General features: G+C 43.2%; 1 protein-coding gene across 1 annotated transcript; it reads right to left on the reverse strand.

Annotated features, from left to right (window-relative positions):
• Nucleotides 3,877–4,410, reverse strand: LOC110434667 (the record flags this gene model as incomplete). The annotated part of the gene is made up of 1 exon (XM_021459244.1): nucleotides 3,877–4,410. A coding segment is annotated over one exon (534 nt), but the record flags the coding sequence as incomplete, so codon positions are not given.

The raw sequence follows: 23,584 nt of genomic DNA on the forward strand, positions 1-23,584 counted from the left end.
CAGGGTGTTCGAAGAAAATTCCAAAGGGACCTACATCCGACCAGGCAACTCATGGGATCTCAGCAAATGCAAACAGAAGGTCAGGGAATCTCTCCGAGAGTACGCTCAATGCTTCTCCAAGCAACGCACCGAACTCCCACACATCCCCGACCACGACGTCATCCTGGCATTTGTGTCAGGCACCACCTGCAAGGACTTGGTGCAGGAATTGGGGCGCAATCACCCACGGACCGTCAATGAGCTGATGGATGTAGTGTGTTGATATTTGGGAACGCAATAAGGAATTGATCCGCAAGCGCACGGATATCGGTGAGAACTTCACCCGGGAGGTTATCCATAGTACGTATTTATATTTTTACCACTAGGAGAAAGAGTGCATCTGACTAACCCAGTCTATTACTACTAACCTTTAGGCTACAAAGAATGTTTCTCGATGTGAGCGATATATAGAGAAGACTACAACGGTAATCTCTTTCTAACCTTGGTAAGGATAATCTACTGTTCTATTGGGGAGGCTAACAGAATCTAGACACCACAGAGGATGTTCAACCCGCACCTATAAACCCTATCCTTCCTGCTAACGAGATATGGCCTGCAAAGGTAACTCGGAAATGTCACGTTCCTCGCTACTACCACGGTCCAGCTAGTCAGGGGATATCTATGAGTATTCTAGCCCAAACACCACGTCTACGCTAGAGATGATTACTCTAAACTCTACGCGAAGAGATTAAAGTAAACTCATAAACCAAAGAACAATAAAACAAGAACTTACTAGTATTTAGAAGTCGAAATACTGAAGAATCCTAGGAGCAAGCTTCGGGTTAGGAGAACTTGATCCCGCAGGTACAACCTCAGAGTAGACACCGACAGGCCGGGCTTCCTCCGATCTACACCTCCACTCTATCTCTCTCAATCTAGTAGATCTAGTCTACTCACATTAGATGCTAAGCCCTAAGTCTATTTAGAGGAAAGGTTATCCTTCAAGGGCACCTCTCAACTCTATGATGAACTTGTTCTCCTCCAGGGGCTAGGGGGTCTGCTTATATAGTTCCCTCAGGTGAACGTGGGCCGTCGGATCAAACCGACATATATTAAACGATTATCCTTGATCCTTTAGATCGGTGGAGCATGATCCGCGAGATTGGATGTGATTGGGCACAACACCAGGGCGGGCGCCCTAGGGGGGAGGGCGGGCGCCCTGCCCCCGGGCCCGATCACCTTCCCGTTCGTTCCCGTGGCTTCTGGAGTCATCTAGATGGTAGAAAATTGCGCGGTGCGTTAATATCTCTATGTAATCCCGACATGTGGGCCTTTCTTCCTTATTTCTTGATAACCCCTTGCAGAAACAGATAAACAACAAAACTCGTGGAATTCTGTCAGATCAAACCCTAATTCTAGGTGTTGTTTTTATATTGGTCCTTTCCCTTATTTATTTGATAATTAAAATTGATACTTAAGAACCGTCAACAAATACCCCCATACTTAGGCTTTTACTCGTCCTAGAGAAAAGGATGGTTAAGAAAAATATCTGGGGTTAAAACATTTTCTTCATACCTGCAGGGTGTTGTAAGAGAATTCACTGTGTACTGTAGTCAGGGAAATATATGGTCAAGAGTAGAGGTCCTTTCTTCTTAATCCTGTCACTTGTAGTTTTTGTATATTTTTGAAAATAAATTTAGCATACCTTTATCCTCATAGGTTCTCTCAGATAAAAAATTCTCAAGCATACTTACCTTGCATTTATTGCCTGATCAAAACAGGATCCGAGGAGAGGAATGTCATACTCTTAGATCAAAGACTTTGGAAATTAAAAACTTGTCAACTCTTGCTGGCATATTAGTTATTAGAGGACCATGGGCTATCATTTTTTTTCTTTTTTTCAGGTGGATACCGAGGTACCCCTAATTCTACTGCCGGACACTTGTCCATTTTTTTCTGCGAGGTTATCGAGCACTTGCTCCTTTTTATTTCCTCGAAATATCCTTATTTTTGCATAGCCCATGCCTCTAACGCAATAATACTTTGGAAGAGTGAATCTTTCTGAATAAACGTCTTGATCTTAGGAGTATGATAAATCTCTTCAACAAGGGTCTAACTCATTTTGAACAAACTGAATATAGAGGAGATAGCTTTTATAATTATCATATTAATATTTTCAGGTTTGGCAGGCATATAAAACAGATGGTAGCTAGAATTTTTGAATAAATTCTCCAAGCAACAATGATATCAAGAATAAGAAACTCATACTCTACCATCTCATATTCCACAATGACTTAAGTAACACAGGGTTTTAAAATAATTTTTCATTAATTGCAGGTTTTCAGGAAATATCACAGAGTGAGATTAATCATGATTAGAAACATTTTAATCTTTTTAATTTATCATGTCAGAGACAATATTCTGCATAATCCAAGATATATGTATGTGTAAAGTGTGCAGAGTATGTACTTAAATCATGGAGTGGTGTAGTCGAAGTGCGTTTGGCATGTCAAGGGATCTCCCCCATACTTGTTTTCTGCTTTCTTGCATAAAAAATAAAGTAGAGACACTCAAGACATAATAATAATAGTAATAATACTCTTTATTAATCTTGTGGCATTTATTACAAATGACTAGTAGCAAACTGACGATAATAGTAAATCTAAACCGAATTTAAAGATAAATAACTAAGATGCATTGCCTCAAGATCTAATCTAGATAACTTAGCGACGCTCTAACTCCCTGATCTTCTTATTGGCACTAGCAAGATCATGCCTAAGACCTAGTATAACGGTGTTCTGGTTAGAGAGCTGCCTAGTGATAGAATTAACCGAGGACTGGAGGTCTATGATGACTCTCTCTAGCCTACGAACGTCCTTATCAATCTACTATAGTCTTGCGACGCTTAGGAGGTGTCTCAAGAGCACTGAGAGCGTGCTTCGGGGCTGCCTTTGGAGGGATGAAACGGACTTTGGCTGCTCTAATCCCTTCAAAGTAAGGCCTCTCCGCTTCTGTAGTGTAGCGGATGCTGCTGATCTCACCGCTCCGGTTGGTCTTAACTCCAACGACCCTCTCATTGGGTCTAGCTGGCAGGATCCTTGTGCCGGCTGGCACCATGATGGTGGCCTCCTTCTTGGCTGATGGTCCCTTGAGAAGTAGGGGTTGCGGCGGTGCAGTGAGAACTGGTTGAGCATGGTAGGATTGGGCGGAGCTGCGCTGGCGTAATGCCATGGCTTCTAGCTGTCACTCTGTGTTGGCCGGGACAAGAGCACGGGCGTCGGGGTCTTCCTTAGGCTTCTTGTTGAGGTCGTAGGGAACGACTTCCCAATCGTCGTGGAACTCTTCGGCCATTGGAGCAGCAAGGAACTAAGCAAGCTCTAATTGAAGAAGAAGAGAAGGCTTGAATAGATTGGTGTTTGAAAACTGACGTCAGGGGTCTGTTTATATAGGGGTCAAAAAGTGCCTCTAGGGATTGTTCGGGTTACTCCCGTCGCCGTGCGTGCGAAACTTTCCATCTGAAGGATTATTTGGTTTACCATAAATGTGTTTTCCGCGACGGAGGAAATCGGGACCGAGAGGGGACAGGGGCTGGGCACCCGCCCTCTTCATCAGGGCGCCCGCCCTGTGTCTGGCCCCTCTGTGGGCCCACTTCCTCGAGCATGTTTCTAGATGCAAAACTTATTAGGAAAATATATACATGGCCCTAAAACGTCAGATTAAAAAGGTCGGGCTCTAAATCTCCATGGGAAGGTAAAAATGGATCACGTCTATCTCTTCTAATTCTTTATTGGGCTCTAAAAATAATTTAAGGCATTGACCATTTACCTTGAATAACGTACCTTCGTTATTTTGAAGAGTGATAGCTCCGTGGGATGATGAATTGATTACCTTGAATGGTCCTTCCCATTTACTCCGGAGTTTTCCATGCCCGAAAAGCTTCACCCTGGAATTAAAAAGTAATACCTTATCTCCGGGTGCGAACTCCTTCTTCTTGATCCTCTTGTCATGCCACCTTTTGACTCTTTCTTTATAGATCTTCGAATTGTGATATGCTTTCTCTTGCCATTCTTCCAATTCTGATAGTTGCATTCTTCTATGATCTCCAGCGACATCTAGGTCCATATTCCATCTCCTTATGGCCCAGTGTGCTTTGAATTCTAATTCAACAGGTAGGTGGCAAGTCTTCCCGTACACCAATTGGTATGGAGACATTCCAATTGGGGTCTTGTATGCTGTCCGGTATGCCCAGAGTGCATCGGGTAACTTGTCTTTCCATGCCGTTCCCATTTCATTGACTGTCTTCTGAAGAATATTTTTGATTTGCTTGTTGGAAGTCTTTGCTTGGCCACTTGTTTGAGGATGATAGGGGGTAGCGACGTTGTGACGGATTCCATGTCTTGATAGATATTGCTTGAAGCGTTTGTCGATGAAGTGTGCTCCTCCATCACTTATCACTACTCTGGGAACTCCAAATCTTGGAAATATAACTTCTTCAAACATCCTCTTTGAACTGATGTTGTCAGCATGCTTGCAAGGTAGTGCCTCTACCCACTTGGAGACGTAGTCAACTGCCACCAAGATGAACTCACACTTCCTTGATGGGGGAAATGGACCCATGTAGTCTATTCCGCAGACATCAAAGAGCTCAATCTGAAGGTTGTTCGTGAGTGGCATGGCATCCTTCGTGCTTATGTTTCCGTGCCTTTGACATGGCCCACATCTTCTGATATGTTGCTTCGTATCTTCATACATTGTAGGCCAGTAGAATCCACACTGCCAGATCTTTGAATGTGTACGGAATGCTCCATAATGACCTCCATATGGTGATGAATGACATCTGTCGATGATCTTCCATCCTTCCTCGGTGGTCACACATCTCCTGAGTAAGCCATCAGAGCATACTCGGAAGAGGTATGGCTCATCCCATATATATGAACGACTTTCTTGAATAAGCTTCTTCTTGTTTGCTCCTGGTGGTACATACCCTGAAACCATAAAATTAACAATATCTGCATACCAGGGGTCAGACCTGTTAATCCCGTAGAGCATGTCGTCCCGGAGTGAATCATTGATGGGGGTTTCCTGTGGATTCTTAAAATACATTCTAGACAGGCGATCAGCAACAGAATTTTCTATTCCCTTTTTATCTTTTATTTCTAAGTCAAATTCTTGAAGTAATAAAATCCATCTAATCAGGCGAGGTTTAGCATCTTTTTTAGTGAGCAGATATTTTAGTGCAGCATGATCAGTGTAAACAATTATTTTAGCTCCAACTAAATAAGATCTAAATTTATCAATGGCAAAGACAATAGCTAGAAGCTCCTTTTCAGTGGTTGCATAATTAAGTTGAGCTCCTGTCATAGTTTTACTGGCATAAGCAATTGCATGATGCTTCTTATTTTTAGTTTGTCCTAAAACTACCCCCACAACATAATCACTAGCATCACACATAATTTCAAAAGGCAACGACCAATCAGGGGGTTGAATGATTGGTGCAGATATGAGTGCTTTCTATAATAAATTGAAAGATGTTAAACATGCATCATCAAATTCAAAAGGTGCATCCTTGGCTAGCAAAAGAGTAAGTGGTCTAGCAATGAATGAAAAATCTTTTATGAATATGCGATAAAAACCAGCATGGCCAAGAAAGCTTCGAATTCCTTTTATGTTCACAGGTGGAGGTAGTTGTTCAATTACTTCAATTTTAGCTTTGTCTACCTCAATACCTCTTTCAGACACTAGGTGTCCCAGCACTATTCCTTCCCTAACCATAAAATGACATTTTTCCCAATTAAGGACTAAGTGCTTTTCTTCACATCTTTGCAAAATCATGTCTAAGTTTTCAAGACAACTATCAAAAGTTTTTCCATAAACAGAGAAATCATCCATGAAAACTTCCATAATCTCTTCAATCATATCAGAAAATATAGACATCATGCATCTTTGAAAAGAAGTTGGTGCATTACATAACCCAAAAGACATTCTACGGTAAGCATAAGTTCCGTACGGGCATGTAAAAGTGGTTTTGCTTTGATCATCAGGATGGACCGAGATTTGGTGATACCCTAAATATCCATCTAAGAAACAGAAGAACGAATGGTTCGCTAATCGCTCTAGCATCTCATCTATGAAAGGTAAAGGAAAATGATCCTTTCTCGTGGCTTTGTTCAGTTTTCTATAGTCTATGCACATCCGCCATCCTGTGACGGTGCGTTGCGGAATTAGCTCGTTCTTTTCATTCATAATGACAGTCATGCCTCCCTTTTTAGGAACAACTTGAACTGGGCTCACTCACTCACTGTGCGGCACAGGATATATAATCCCTACATGCAGCAACTTTATAACTTCCTTTTTAACTACCTCTCTCATCGCGTTGTTAAGTCTGCGTTGGGGCTCTCGAGAAGGTGAAACAGAAGGATTTGTCGGAATACGATGGGTACAAATCATAGGACTGATTCCTGTAAGATCTTGGAGTGAGTGACCGAAAACTGAGTGATGTTTCTCAAGAATGGTCATTAATCGCAGAGTTTACTCTTGAGTGAGTTTATCACTAATGATCACAGGAAACTCTGGATTATTGTTTAGGAAAGCATAGATAAGACCGGGTGGTAAAGTTTTAAGCTCTATGGGAGGTCTAGGTGTTTCTGCAAACTCATCTAAGGGTTCAGGTTCAGAAGGTTCAGCTTCTTCTTTTATGCAGAAAGGAGCTTCGTCTTCTAAGTCTGGTTCATCTAAAAGCTCTAGAGATGCAGCCTTTACCTCCTCCATAGGATCAGGCAGAAGATATGACTCAGCCTTATTACTTAAGGAGTGTGAAATTGTTATTGGAAATTTAAAGGTTTTTCCAAAAGAAATGTGTAGCTTTCTAGTATGACCTTCATAAAGGAGTCTTCTAAAAGGTTGTCCTATCAACAGGTCGAAGTCCCATGTATCAAAGATATAGAAGTTCAAATGAACCATGGAGCCTTCTACCGTAAGTGGTAGGACATTAATAATTCCAAGACTAGGGACTAATCGTCCCGAAGATTCCTTTATGACTTTTGTTGTGGGGGTTAAAACCAAATTTTTAAATAATTTAAGTGCAAATGATTCAGACATGATGTTTGTTGACACTAGCTAACACCACTTAGATACTAGGTTGTCATCCCCAGCATGGTGCCAGAGTGTACAAAGGTATTTATAAATGTAAAGGCTCTCTAGAAAATAATCTATTCTATCCGCAAGCGCATAGATAAAACACGTCATTGTAGCATTTCACCAAGATAAGTATTCCAGGTATCGTTATTTATAATTTTGCTTAAGAGAACAAAAGGGATGAAATTAAATTAAGGACAAAATCTATCAAGGCATAGACTAGAGATAAACTTGCAAGAATATGATTACTAATGAGAAACTCGTCACACAGTCACTTACTTTGGCAGGGGGTAAACCATAAAGATAATGATAATGAATTATAAGTTCAAGGGATAAAGAACACAACGATTAGAAAATAGACTACTCCTCATATATGTAGGTGATGTCGGATTAGCTAGAGAATGGATTCTAAGTTATCTACTAACTATTAAGCCATAATCTACTCTAGTTATCTACAAGATCATATATAGCATAAAAGACTCTTCATTCATGTATAAGGAACATTGATAAAGTAAATCTGAGCATCGCACGACTTACTCCACAATACCGGTTCTGCCTGTCCAATCAACGGAGGGTGGACTATATAAGAATCAACGAAGCTGTCACTATCGCGAACTACCACACGACCCGGCCAATAGGATACATTTGCAGATAAATAACATCTAAGCACCACGCTCACATGTGATCTATCACCTAACTCCCTCGCGTCAAGAGCTAAGCGCTTTGCAAACTTATACATAAACTCATTATCAATTAGAACTATATCAAATATAGAACTAGAACAAACTATGAACATAATAATTAGAGACATAATGCAATTAGAACAAAGAATTAGAGAAAGATATGAATAATACCAATCTTTATTACCGAAGATCCGAATCCAGAGCGTAGTGCTCTACTTCTCTAATTGCTATCTAATCAAACCTCTAAACTTGAAGGATTAGAGAGTAGCTAATTCTAATTCTCTGTGGGAGAGAAGCTCTAAACCCTAACTTTGATGGCTACCTCTGAATAATGATTTCTTCTCTTCTCCTCCCTCCTCCAGGGGGGAGAGGCCTTGGTTTTATAGTCCCTTCAAGTGAATTTGGGCCGTCGGATCAAACCGACATTGATTGTGTGGTTTAGATTGATCCTTTAGGTCGGTGGAGTTTAGCCCCGAAGCAGAGTCCTGGGTGGGCGGGCGCCCTGCCCCCGAGCCCGATCCTCTTCTTGTTCGTTCCCGTGGCTTATGGACTCTTCTAGATTGAAGAAAATTGCGCGGCACGTAATTATCTCGTTGTAAACATGACATGTGGGCCTTCTCTCCATATTCTCTGATAACCCCCTGCAGAAATAGATAAACACCAAAGCTCGTGGAATTCTGTCAGATAAATCCCTAATTCTAGATGTTTGTTTCATATTGATCCTTTTTCATGTTTATTTGATTGTTAATTTTAGTACTTAAGGACCGTCAACAAACTCCCCCAAGCTTACCCTTTGCTGGTCCCTGAGCAAACAGCTAAACTGAGATGGATTAGGAGTTGCTTCGATGTTTTCTTTTCTGACAAGGACACATGCTTTTATATAAAAATTCTTCCAGATTAGAGTGAAGTGTTATGGAGTTTAGTACCTGCACTTAAATCTTAAGTAATCGAAAGACAAAATAATTAAGTCAAGCACTATTCCTCCTGTCTATACTTCACCTTTGTTCCAAAGTTTTTTATAAGTTTTCAAAATAAAACTCAGAGTTCCCAGCAATGATTCTCTCAAGTCTCTCTATATGTGGTATTTGTGGATCCTTACCAAAATGCCACTTACCTATAGCTAATGGAATATTTAAGTGGAGCTCATAGGAGTGAAAAAACAGCTCATACATATGTTGTCGAATCGAGCCATGGATCCAAAGGAACTCAGCAGATAATTAAATCAAGATGTGCATGTGTGATGGAGTAAATGATAGTAATGGTAAAAATGCATAAGTGATAATAAAACTTAGTTCTCATTGCTCCTCATATTGTTATCTCTCCTCTTCTCTGATCTTTGCTTTGGGAGAACATGGGCTATCTTTTTCTTTTCTTTTTTTTCAGGTGGGTAGTAGATACCCCTAATTCTACTATCGGACACTTGTCCATTTTTTCCACTCAAGTGGGCATCTTTGTACCCCTAATTCTACTCCGGACACTTGTCCATTTTTACCTCTCGTCTCACTCTTTTTCTTTCTTTTTCGAGGTTCCGGGCACTTGCCCCTTTTTATTTCCTCGCATATTTTTGCATAACCCATGCCTCTTCTGCATTGAATCTTTTTAGAGAGAGAAAATAACAATACTTGGGACAATGAGTGATAATATATTATTATTTTTTTTAGCAATTTTAATGATTGGTGATAAATGCTGTGGTAGATGTGTGCAAGTGAATATTTTAATTTAACCACATGAAAAGCTCCTAAGGGTCTACACAGCTCGATCAAACTCAATGTAAATATAGTAAAAGATGTTATAGCAAGTGTGGCTGTGGTAGGTAGTTGTAATGCTAGGAACTCATCTTGTGATTTGTAAGTTTTCAAAATAAATCTCCAGAACTTAGTGTAGTAGGAACAAGATAAACAGCAGTTCAACTTTATATCATGCCTTCCTCTTACCTAGACATTAGTTTTATGCTTCCCAAAGATAGTAAGTTTTAGTAATTCCTGGAAGAACTCTAATATAAAAACTAGGTACTCGAAAGTAAGCAAACAGAGCAACTGCTCATCATTTCCATTATACATCTTTTTGGTCTTTTTATTTTTCTAGAGATTAAACTTAGCAAGAAAATAAAGCATACTTATCTACACACTCTTTTTTTTTGTTTTCATGTTTATAAAATGCAGTAAACTGAAGCAAGAAAATATTTATTGGGTTTTCTAAGTTTTTCCTTTTAAGATAAAAAACTAAAATAGAAAAGAATAAATAAATAAGAAGAGCAAATAAAAACTTACTTGATAAATTGGGGAGGAACTCCCCCAAGCTGGATGTTGATGTCGGTCTTACCCGAGGTTCCAGAACCGCATCATGGTTGTGATGTTGTCGTTCATTGTACTGCAGCGGCATGGTCCTGGTTCCATTTTTGTTGCTCTTCCAGGAGTCGTCCATGTTCTGCTTGCATGTTCTGGATGTCGAGGAGAGTGTTGTCGGTACGAGTGAAGAAAGCACCGGCCTCTTGATAGTAGTCATTCGTGAAAGCGTAGGAGGCGTCGGAGTATCGTCCTGCATCAAATTGGAGCGGAGGTCTGGATCCTGAAGCTCCATATGGATCAGTGGAGTACCTGCCCGTATGGAAAGGCGGGTTTGTCCACTGGTGATCTTGGCTCTCCGGCCATGTCTCCTCTGTTGGCTCTTGTGGTTGCACATGTCGAACCCATGGGTCTCGAAGGACTCGAGGGTTGTAATCGCAATAATGCAGGTGCGCTGCTTCTTCTGGTCCGGGATCAGCTCCATACCAGGTGCGTTCTCGATGGGTGATCATCCTTTCAGATGCCACTCGCTGTGGAGCTCTCTGGTTTACTGGTGTTGCTGCAATCTCAATCAAAAAGTTTTGAACAACGTAGAGGCCAAGGTTCGGGTTAGGTAACCGAATCTTGCCTCTATCATCATATAGCATATATATTATATTCCCCTCTTTCTTTAACATCCGAGCTTGTCTAAATGTGTCATAGCAATGATAAATTCTTAACTCATCTATGAAGTCCAACGATGAGTTTTCTAGTAAATGAAGGTTAGAGGCTAGATGAGTGATAAGTGAAGTACATCCTACTGGTCCCTGTAGACTAGGTACACTAAGCCAATGAGAAACTAAAAGTGTAACAGGTGAAGTAGGTACTTTATTAATAACAACATATAAAAGTTGTAAATCTCCTACTCTTACTTTCCTAATATCATCACGATAGAAAAGATTGTACCCAAGCCATTTGTGGAACATCCTAAGAGTGGGGTGTTCCATGTCACTGGTTCGGGCTTGACTGTAAAAATTATCTCTAGATATTTCTCTCCAAAACTGGTGTCTCTCAAAATTAGGTAGGTCGGAGTCAATGTTCAGGATGCATCTTGAAGAGAAACCAAGATGGTCGCTCAGCTCTCTCCAAGACAACATAATCTCTTGTTTGAACATCCGAAAAACAATTCCCCCTCATAATATTGTAAGGTGCAAAGAAATTCGAGGGTGAGAAGACGAGAACCCAGCTTAGTTATATTCCAAAAATTTGTCCAACCTATCATTTGGAAAATTAAGTCAAATTCAGTGTCCATACCTATTTCTTGTAGTAAGATTGGATCGAGAGTAGGGGTGTGAATAAAATCTTTGTTCTTTAATTGCTGATATACTTCTTTCTCTCTTCGGGTCTTCAGTCCAAGGTCTCCTATCTTGAGAAGGACCTTAACTTGCTGACTTGATGAAGATGACGGAGCTTGTGTGGGTGTCAGGTCGACGCTCATCTCTGATGGCTGTGAGGAGTGTCGGGATGAACTCCTTGTACCAATGTTCTTGAGAGCCTTCCCTGCATTCTTCACCTTCTTAAATATCCTGCAAACAAAAGTTGGCAAAAACACAACTAGTAGAAAATGTGAGAGAAAATGTTAGTGGTCAGCTGTCCGGAATATCAGTAGTCCAGGGGTTAATCGTTCAAGACAAGTTTCTATTTTGGTAGAGCCTCCCCCTAAACAACTTTAATTTCCGCTTAGACAACGGGATCACTACTTACTAGGTGATACTCACTCTTTCACTCAAAAGAACTCTTAATCTTCTCACACTCAGAGCTATTCTCTGGAAACCGAGAACTACGAGCTTGGAAGGTTTCTGAAATGTGTGTGTGAAGAGAAGGGGAGCTGGAGGTGGCCATTTATAGGCTGAGCAAGGAACAGGGCGGGTGCCCTGGGTAGGTGGGCGGGCGCCCACCCCTGGTGTCCATCCTGGGTGTGCCTCCTCCACTTGCTTCCTTGCTTTGATCTCACGCAGAATAATATTGTGTTGGTGGTGGTTGGACGGTGGAAAGATGTCTGGTGAGTGGAAACATATTGGTGGATGAAATTATGTGATGGGATGTATGTGAGGTGAAGTGTATGACATGTGGGACCCAAGGAGTGTGGGTCATGCTTCTAGAAGGTTACTATAATTAAATATAATGCAGGAAAATCTATGAGAATTGAAACATAATTAAAATGATTATGGAAAATTTTTTGTGCCTCCACAATAATTAATAAATATGGGTTCTTACGCACCATGAATATTATTTATATGGGGCTTTTGATTATTATAATAATGCTATGAATAAATGTGACTAATGCAAGATTTAATTATGCAAGAATTTAAATATGAGAAAATTAATAATGCGGATAAATACCGATTTACCTCCCGGTGAGGGTTTGGGATTTTTAGGTCCCCCAAGCTGGACCTCCAAATCTTTTAATCTTCTGAATTACCTTCCTCCGGAGATGGTGTCTCCAGTGGTTCTTCATGAACTTCCTTCACTGTAGAGTCTCTCTAGTGTCTGGGTTTGAATGTGAAGTGTTCTTGTCCGTTTATGTTGAACTTGATTTCTCCTTTCCCGACATCAATGTGGGCATTGGCAGTGCTCAGAAATGGCCTTCCAAGGATGATGGACACTTTTGAGTCAGGACTCATGTCTAGTACTACGAAGTCTACTAGCACCAGGAAATCTCTGATCTTGACTGGAATGTTCTCGGCGATACCCAACGGATGTCGAACCGATTGATCCGCTAGGGTCGCATGCTCAAGCTTTTTGTAGACTGATGCTGGCATCACACTGACACTTGCTCCGAGATCACAGAGTGCATTGTTGAAGTGTTGGTTTCCGATCGAGCAATCAATAGTGGGGCATCCTGGATCTTCCTTCTTCTTTGGTGGTTTGTTGAGGATGGCCGCACTACACTCTTCCGTCAGCTTGATAACCTCAGTGGTGGGCAGTGGTCTCTTCTTGTTAAGAATATCTCTGATGTACTTCGCATATGTAGGTATCTGTATGACATCTAGCAGAGGTATGTTGACATATAATTTCTGAATGACCTCTATAAACTTACCAAACTGCTCATCCGACTGCAATCCTCTGTTTCTTCTAGGAAATGGCAAATAGTTGGTGTCGTAAAAATCTTTCCTCATTTCTCCAGTTCTTGGTGGTTGTAGCAGATCTTCTGCTTCAACTGGGCTTTCTTCTTCTATCACTGCTGGTTGCACTGGTGCTGATGTTCTTTGTTTCTCTTTTGGGTATGGGGGATCTCTGGTGGCTTTGCCTCCTCTAGTAGTTATGTTCTTTACCTGCTCAATGTTAGTAGCAACAGGCAGTGCAGCAGCTATCTTTATTAATTTAAGCTCTACCCTTTTATTAAGAGTGTTTTGCTCATCAAAGGCAGTTAGTAGAAAATCCATTTTATTGTGTATATCTTTTAGAGATGATTCATTTGTATCTAGCCTTTGTTTAACTTCATCATTAATTTTGGTTTGTTGAGCAATTATCTCTTTTAATGAAAGTTGCTTGAAAGTATTACCTGAATTCATACCTTTGCTATTGGGTTGACTCGAAGTTGGTTGATATTTGTATGCTGTCTCAATGGCCCTTTGATCTTCTTTGAACTTGGCCCTCTGGTCAATCTAATGGAGCAAATTTTCCATCTTAGTTGATAATGCATTTACTTCTTCTGGTATTTCTTCAGTTTGATGACATTGTTGAGCTTTATCTTGGAACCAGCTTTGATTTTCAGCTATCTTATCCAAAAGTATCTCTGCTTTTCCAGTTGTAAGCTCCAAGAATGATCCTTTAGCAGATGCATCTAGACACTCACGAGCCTTCTGGGTTAATCCATGGTAGAAGGTCTGCATAAGTAACCATGTGGCCATTCCATGGTGAGGACAATCTAATATGTATCCTTGAAAATGCTCCCATGCTTCTGAAATGGCTTCTGTCTTCTGCTGTTGAAAACTGACAATATTTCCTCTTAAGGCAGTTGTTTTGCCTATAGGGAAAAACTTTTATAGAAAGGCATCTGACAAGTTCGTCCAGTTGTTGATGTTATCTTGATGAGTGTAGAACCACTTCCTCGCTTTCCCTTCTAGTGAGAATGGAAAAAGGCGAAGTAGTATGACGTCTTTGTCAACTCCGTTGATGTGGATTGTGCTTCCAATCTCTAAAAAATTCTGCAAGTGTGCACTAGCATCTTCATGTGCCTTTCCACTGAATTGTGTAGCTTGTACCAAATTGATGAGGCTTGACTTGAGATCGAACTCGGGTACTCCTTCTTCTACTGCAAATCTTGGACCAGTTGAAATGTTCTCAAGACTTGGGGCAGAGAATTCTTGCAAGGTCTTTTGTGCCATAGCTTCAGCAATTGGTAGCTAGCTTCTTCTTTTCTTGATTTCTTTGGTTCTGATGATGAAGAGTTGAATGTACCCAAAGTCAATCCTGATATACCCTGTATAAAAATATAAACATAGAAAAACAACAGGGTGAACCTGCCAAAGTAGAGGTGCCTTGTTATGATTTCTCACTTAGTAGCTGTTTTATGCAATTATTTCTCTATAGTCTAGTCTAAAATTTTATATGAATAACCTTGACTGATTTACTGGCTTTCCTTACCGTTCTTATGTGTTACCCTTTTGTTCCCCGGCAACGGCGCCAGAAATGCTTGTTGACACTAGCTAACACCACTTAGATACTAGGTTGTCATCCCCAGCATGGTGCCAGAGTGTACAAAGGTATTTATAAATGTAAAGGCTCTCTAGAAAATAATCTATTCTATCCGCAAGCGCACAGATAAAACACCTCATTGTAGCATTTCACCAGGAAAAGTATTCTAGGTATCGTTATTTATAATTTTGCTTAAGAGAACAAAAGGGATGAAATTAAATTAAGGACAAAATCTATCAAGGCATAGACTAGAGATAAACTTGCAAGAACATGATTACTAATGAGAAACTCGTCACACAGTCACTTACTTTGGCAGGGGGTAAACCATAAAGATAATGATAATGAATTATAAGTTCAAGGGATAAAGAACACAGCGATTAGAAAATAGACTACTCCTCATATATGTAGGTGATGTCGGATTAGCTAGAGAATGGATTCTAAGTTATCTACTAACTATTAAGTCATAATCTACTCTAGTTGTCTACAAGATCATATATAGCATAAAAGACTCTTCATTCATGTATAAGGAATATTGATAAAGTAAATCAGAGCATCGCACGACTTACTCCACAATACCGGTTCTGCCTGTCCTATCAACGGAGGGTGGACTATATAAGAATCAACGAAGCTGTCACTATCGTGAACTACCACACGACCCGGCCAATAGGATACATTTGCAGATAAATAACATCTAAGCACCACGCTCACATGTGATCTATCACCTAACTCCCTCGCGTCAAGAGCTAAGCGCTTTGCAACCTTATACATAAACTCATTATCAATTAGAACTATATCAAATATAGAACTAGAACAAACTAAGAACATAATAATTAGAGACATAATGCAATTAGAACAAAGAATTAGAGAAAGATATGAATAATACCAATCTTTATTACCGAAGATCCGAATCCAGAGCGTAGTGCTCTACTTCTCTAATTGCTATCTAATCAAACCTCTAAACTTGAAGGATTAGAGAGTAGCTAATTCTAATTCTCTGTGGGAGAGAAGCTCTAAACCCTAACTTTGATGGCTACATCTGAATAATGATTTCTTCTCTTCTCCTCCCTCCTCCAGGGGGGAGAGGCCTTGGTTTTATAGTCCCTTCAAGTGAATTTGGGCCGTCGGATCAAACCGACATTGATTGTGTGGTTTAGATTGATCCTTTAGGTCGGTGGAGTTTAGCCCCGAAGCAGAGTCCTGGGTGGGCGGGCGCCCTGCCCCCGAGCCCGATCCTCTTCTTGTTCGTTCCCGTGGCTTATGGACTCTTCTAGATTGAAGAAAATTGCGCGGCACGTAATTATCTCGTTGTAAACATGACATGTGGGCCTTCTCTCCATATTCTCTGATAACCCCCTGCAGAAATAGATAAACACCAAAGCTCGTAGAATTCTGTCAGATAAATCCCTAATTCTAGATGTTTGTTTCATATTGATCCTTTTTCATGTTTATTTGATTGTTAATTTTAGTACTTAAGGACCGTCAACAATGTTGATCCCCACAACAGGATTATAGAGAGCATTAAATCGATCAGAATCATAAGGACAGTGTATAGTTATAGAGGGTGTGTCCAAACAGATCACATCAGAGGAAAGCTCTGACTCCTCCAACCATTCGCTACTCATGACTGCGATAAGCTCTCTCAATTGATGTTCAGTTAGCAAACAAATGCTAAAATGGCCATTTTGGGGTCTGTCAATAGAATGGTAGTTTGAAATGTTTCCAAAATCGGCAAAAAGATCAGATTCTATATCCAGCATGAAATCAGGTGGTGGAATTTCTTCCTTTTGTGGCTCAGAACTTAGGATAGCTAAAGTAGATGGAGAATTTGGTAGAGTGTCTACTTCGGCTTCGTGGGTTTCATCATGAAGGGTATTATCCATCTCAGCTTCTAGGATTCTATCTAGGATCACTCTAGCATCATCAGTATGGATGTGAAAGAAAGAACCTCTAGATATTGTATATAGCATTTGTTTATGATCTTTCTGAAGACCTCGAAAAAAGTGAAATAAAAGAACATGATCTTCAAGATTAAGGTTTGGACTAGATTCTAAAAGATCAGAAAAACGTTTCCAGGATTTTCCCAAAGTTTCATTATCTTTTTGTTTAAAAGATAGGACTTCGAGTCTAAGGTCGCCGATACGGTCAAGGGAATAAAAATCTAGACAAAAGTTGGCTTGTAAAACTCCCCATTCACCTTGTTGTTGACTTATATTTTGACTGTACCATTGTCTAGCTTCTCCCCTTAAAGAAAAAGGAAAAAGCTTCCAACGTAAAGTTTTATCAGAAATGCCTTCAATGCGAAGACAATCACATGTTTACTCAAAATCTCTAATATGAAGGTAAGGTTTTTGTCTTCCTTTCCTGAAAAAGATAGGTTCTAAATCATGGCAATCAACCTAGAACTTAACCTATACTGGGATGTTTGGATAGGCTGTGATGACTCCCATGGTAAAAGGTCAGTTTCTGAAGGTGTTGCAAATTGGTAGATTGATTTAGAATCTTGGTTTTCCATAAGGTAAGAGTAAAGAAAATAAATAAAGAATATAAAAGATAAGAAAATATAAAAGTATAGATAAAAGCTAGTAGTAAGACTCAAGGTTATCTCAGCAAACCGTCTTTCTCCCCGGCAACGGCGCCAGAAATGCTTGTTGATATTTGGGAACGCAATAAGGAATTGATCCACAAGCGCACGGATATCGGTGAGCACTTCACCCGGGAGGTTATCTAGAGTATCGTATTTATATTTTTACCACTAGGAGAAAGAGTGCATCTGACTAAGACAGTCTATTACTACTAACCTTTAGGCTACAAAGAATGTTTCTCGATGTGAGCGATATATAGAGAAGACTACAACGGTAATCTCTTTCTAACCTTGGTAAGGATAATCTACTGTTCTATTGGGGAGGCTAACGGAATCTAGACACCACAGAGGATGTTCGACCCGCACCTATAAATCCTATCCTTCCTGCTAACGAGATATGGCCTACAAAGGTAACTCGGAAATGTCACGTTCCTCGCTACTACCACGGTCTAGCTAGTCAGGGGATATCTATGAGTATTCTAGCCCAAACACCACGTCTACACTAGAGATGATTCCTCTAAACTCTACGCGAAGAGATTAAAGTAAACTCATAAACCAAAGAACAATAAAACAAGAACTTAATAGTATTTAGAAGTCAAAATACTGAAGAATCCTAGGAGCAAGCTTCAGGTTAGGAGAACTTGATCCCGCAGGTACAACCTCGGAGTAGACACCTGAAAGGATCAAGATGCCCAAGAGGGGGGGGGGGTGAATTGGGCTTCTCTAAAAATTTAAGCAACCTATAAGCTCCAATTCAACCCCTTGTGCCTAGTGTGACTAGAGAGCTACCGGATAAAAGTTTTGCAACCTAGTTCCAAACCTATTCTAGCATGGCAATTCTAAGAATGTAAAAACACAAAGTAAATGCTAGAATGTAAAGGAGTAGTGGAAGAAAGTGCTCGGTGATGTTTTGCCGAGGTATCGGAGAGTCGCCACTCTCCACTAGTCCTCGTTGGAGCACCCGCGCAAGGGTCTTGCTCCCCCTTGGTCCGCAAGGACCAAGTGCTCTCTACGGGGTGATTCTTCGACACTCCGTCGCGGTGAATCGCCCAAAACCGCTCACAAGCTTGACACGAGCCACCCACAAGAACTCCGGGTGGTCTTCGTGCCTCCAATCACCACCGAACTGTCTAGGTGATGGCGATCACCAAGAGTAACAAGCAAAGAACTCTCACTTGACCCAAACTAGGTTCTAGAGAGTGGTGGATGCACACTTGACTCTTAGAGTTCACTAGAGAAGGATTCTCTCAAGAAATCACTCAAATCTCAATCCTCTCTAGGCTCTTGCTACTCTCTTGCTCCACAACAAGTTTCTCAAATGTTCAAATGGGCAAGAGACCTCTCATGGATGAGGTGGAGGAGTATAAATACACCCCACGAAGTCCAAAGGTCAGCCAACCGTTTTCCACTGAAAACGGGGTCACCGGACGCTGTTAATGTTGCACCGGACGCTCTGCACCGAGCGTCCGGTGACACACAATGGCTAACCGTACCTGCGTCTGACAGGTCACCGGACACTACTTCTTAGAGTCCGGTGGCACCGTCCGGTGCTCTGCTCCCTGAGTATGGGACCGGACGCTACCCGGTGTGTCCGGTGCTAGCGTCCGGTGCTCAGGGGAAGTTTACAATCTCCCTGGGTGTGGGACCGGACGCTGCCCGGTGAGTTCGGTGCCAGCGTCCGGTGCCTAACCCTAGGCACCGAAAAACTCCCAACGGCTAAGGACCTCACCAGACGCTACCTCTCAGCATCCGGTGCAGTGTCCGGTGCCCCCTTGGGCACCCTAACTTCGTCGAAACGCGATCGCTCCAAAACGAAGTTGGTTCCTCTCGATCTAAGACTATCTCTGAGCTACCTAGTGCTAGGTTTACCAAGTGTGCACCACACCTAAACCTAAAGCCTTGCCTAAGTCAAGCTACTAGATCAAAGCCCCTCTTAATAGTACGGTCAAAGGAAAACAAAGTCCTAAACTACTCTAAGTGCCCTTCTTCACCATATGGCACTTAGACCTAGTCTAGTCTTGACGATGTCCATCCATCCTTTGAAAACCGAAACAATTTCCACTATTAAGTAGGCATGTACGTCCCTATCCATCGAGTACCTATTACCATGACCTCACAAATGACTTTGCCTCTGCAAAACACACTTTAGTCATAGTAATCGACATTGTCATTAATCACCGAAATCACTAGGGGCCTAGATGCTCTTTCAATCTCCCCCTTTTTGGTGATTGATGACAATAACCTCGAGTATGAAAGGAGTTGAGGTTTTCAAATGACTTGGTTTCAATAAGCATGATTCAATAAGAGCAAAGGGATTAAGCATGCTTATATCAACCAAGTCTAACATCCTGCATCCAAATATGTGAGATGTGTACAACAGGATATAGACACAAATGGCTCATAAGTACATCAGAGTAAAACACAGAAGCAAAGGTAATATGAGCCAAAACACATAACATAAGAAATATCATAATTAAGCATAAGTCATGTCTCACAACCAACGAGTATCTCACACAAGTGCAATGCATAAAGGTAAACGTGATGCATGATGAAGTAGCACACAAAAGAGTATATCACAAGAATAAAAGCCCTCTCTAGCTCTCTAGCTCCCCCTAACTCTCATACTCACAACTCTCTCCCCCTTTGGCATCAAGCGCCAAAAACCTAAGAAGACAGAGGTGGAGGCGGAGCAGTAGAGTCCCTCGGCACGGCCTCAAAGCGAGCTGCATCGTCTGAACCATCGGCCATTGAGGCGGAGGAGGTGGAGTGACCCTCTGAAGCTGCAGGTGCTAGCAAAGCGGTCTAGGTCTGCTCTGGAGGCGCTGAAGCTGTCACAGGCTGTGCAGGCTGCTCAAGTCCTGCTGACGAGGCTGGCACGGACTCGGTCGCTATAGCAGACGTCTCTGGCATGGTAGAAGACGGTGCAAGCTGCTCAGACGAGACTACTGACGACGATAGGCGCTCAGTAGTGGTGACTGGAACTGAAAAAGCTGCAGGAGTCTGCAGGGGTGGAGGCGTAGGGTCACCAGTCAGAGCACTGTAAGAGAAACTGAGGTGCTGGCCTGCTGACAAGTCCAACACAACCTGTGACGCTGTCACTGACTGTGGAGTGAAACCTGATTGGAGAGGCGTAAACTGCAGTACCTGCTCAAAGCTAGATGAGATAGCACCCTTGGAGACCTGGTGCTGAGGTGTGGAAAATGGCTGACTCTGAGCGGGGAGCTGAAGCTGTGGCTGAGACTGACTCTGAGGTGCTGGAGTGGGAGGCCTGACAGACGAAGTGCCTGGGAGCTGTATCTGTGGAAGCTGAATCCCTGAGGCGGCCATAAGAGCGGCCATCATCGCTGTCTGCTGAGCCTGGAACGCAAGCTGCTGCTCCTGGAAGGTCAGAAGCTGTCTCTGAAGCTTGTCCTGCCTAGCCTGCATGGCTGCATTGATGGCAGCCTGGTCCTTGTCACTCCTCGCCTGCTCCTCAGCAGCCCGCCGCTGATCGGCTCTCATCCCCTCTAGTATAGCAGGTAAGGCAGGGTCTGAAGCGCTCGAGGAGCCTCCTACCTCGTGGTCGTGTGTCCTCGGAGGAAGATCTTGCACTAGAGGACGATAGTCATCGTCCGAGTTGTCCGAAGCAAAATCAAAACCCTCCTCAGCCTCTGCATCAGCAAACGCCCCAATGGCAATATCCTGCTCCTCCTCAGTCTTTGGGACTGCCCCTGAACTGCGAGTGCCCCTAGGAGAAGGTGGGGGCACCGGGCCACGTGGTGCTGCAGGAGGTGGCGGAGCTCGTAGGTCGTAGTGAGCTCTCAGCATCTGCCTAGGGTCGTAGTGGGGGAACACGGTGTCTGAATCCGACAACTCTCTCTGTAGATGAGCTGGCAGGGGCACGGGCCTAGCACGAAGAATGATCATGGTAATCCAATGTGTGTACGACAACTGACGCCGACCTCTGAAGCTCTCTGAAATAGTGTCCTCGATCTCTGAGACTATCAGATCCCACAAGTCAAAAGGAGTCTTCGAGATGAGGTGGGCTAGTAACCACTACTGTATCCTGGTGAAGCCGTCTCTGTAGCCTGTCATGGGGAGGAGTGTCTTCCTCAACACAAAGTCGAGGATCCTGGCTGGGCGTGTCAAATCTCCCACTGTCCTGCTGGAGCCCTCTCCAAACGGTTGACGGAAATAGGGAGCCACAAAGTCAACAGGTGGTAGCTCACCACCGTGAGGACGTCGAGGAGGCTCAAAGTTCCCGTAGCACAGCTGGTGAATCCTGGTGGGGTAGGCTCTCAACCCAAGGACCTCTCTGGCACTCTGTGTTATCACCCTGTAGTCTATGCCTGCCAGTGCGTAGTGGATATAACTATGATCCGGAGAAACCCACACTGACGCATGGAACTCTCTGACCCACTGCTCATAGTAAGTACCAAGCAAAGCGAGCAACTCTGGGAGACCGTGGAGGTATGTGAAGTACTGTCTGATGTCTGCACCAACCATGTTCCCTAGAATCTCAAGATCGACCACTCTGTGCTCCCTGAACTGAGCCTGTGAGCGAACTAGTGCCTCGTAGATGTCCTCCTAGACTACTATGTAGAACATGGCACTGGCTCGCGGATCCCTGGCAGCTGGAAACCAAGTAGGAAACGGAACGAACCGCAGCTGCTGAATCTCCCGAGCTGACACCTGTGTGTAGTCCCTGTGTATCCTCACTGGTGTCTGACGAGGAGCTGGAGTGCCTCGAGCTGGTGTAGAGCGAGCAGCTGAGGTAGGCTGACCCTGCGTACCAGTTCGGGGAATGGCCTGAGTACGAGTGCGAGTCGACCTCCTGAGGGGCTGCTCCTGTTGCTGTGCCTGTGCCTCTGTCGGACCCTCTGCCTGGGCCTTTGCCTCTGTGTTGGTGTCCGGGTCCTCCCGAGCTGGATCTCTAACATTTATCCTGACACACTGTCCTCCTAGCATGATGGTGCCAGAGGGTGATCCATGACGAGCCTCTGCCTCAAGAACTGCATGCCACTGACGTGGCGTGAGATCGGCCCCAATCCTCAGGGCACCTGAGCGTCCACCGCTCTCGGCTGCCTCAGCTGCTGCTGCAACTGCCTCTGCTATCTCTGCCTCTCTGTCGCTGGCCTTCCTCTTCTTGGTGGCCAGCTTCTTTCCCTTGCCCTTCTCTGCCGCTGACAGGCGACGGAGAGGATCACCTCCACCATCACCTCCTGGGGAACCACCAGCGCTGGGTGCCGGACCACTGACATTCTTGCAACGAGCCATCGCAAGAATCACTGCCTGAACAACTGCCGGCAACTGACAAACTGGCACGAGAGATCAACGCGCTGCAAGAGATAGAATAGATAGGGTATATATAAGCAAACATAGTAGCTAGAGGTGAGAAAACTCTATAGATCGCAAGATTGGATAAAGAACAGGCATGAACTGCTTACGATCTGATGATAGGACGCGTTCCGGATGAAATATTGCGATCGGAAACCGCTAGAGAACACGAGTCAACTCCTCAAGGTGCTAAGAAGGGTAAACGAAGGAGAATATTGTCAACAACAACATCCAAATCCGTTTAGGCATTAAACCAAACACCTTAAATGCGTAGTTCAAAGAACTCACCCAAACCCTAATCACTGCGCGAGAATGAGATTGACGCGAAGAGAGGGAAGGGGAGGAGTTTCTGAGTAGACCTGGGCGGAGAGGACGAGATTTCACCGAAGAACTTGACGGCAGCGGCGGCTCGGCAATCTAGGGCTCGGAGTCAGTCGGGCGAGATCTCAGAGAGAAAGAAACTGCCCGAGCCGAGAGCCCCGAGCCCCGGTCACCGGACGCTCTTTATGTGGCACCGGACGCGTCCGGTGACCACCGGACTCATGCGCAGAGAGGTTTTCAAATCGGCATACCACCGGACGATGGCCACCGGACGCTGGCCTTAGCGTCCGGTGCCCTAAGGCACGCCGGGCTGAGCACCAGACTCACCTCACCGGACATTGCAGGGACACTGTTCCTGCGTCTGGTGAATGCAATCCGGCAGACTCACCGCACTGGACGCACCAAGACAGCGTCCGGTGCACCTCTGAGTCCTTTTTCAACTTAGCACTACGTCCGACTTTGACCCAACCAAGTTCCATCTTCAAAGACACACAAATAAACACCAAGTGGAACTGGTATGAGTGAACTCTCTCAAACCCTCAAATTTTCACAAGTAATTAGCCTTAGGCTTACTAGTTCTTATGAAAATAGTCACGAGAAATCAC

The sequence above is a fragment of the Sorghum bicolor genome, chromosome 4 (genome assembly GCF_000003195.3).
Source record: "Sorghum bicolor cultivar BTx623 chromosome 4, Sorghum_bicolor_NCBIv3, whole genome shotgun sequence".
Taxonomy (NCBI): domain Eukaryota; kingdom Viridiplantae; phylum Streptophyta; class Magnoliopsida; order Poales; family Poaceae; genus Sorghum; species Sorghum bicolor.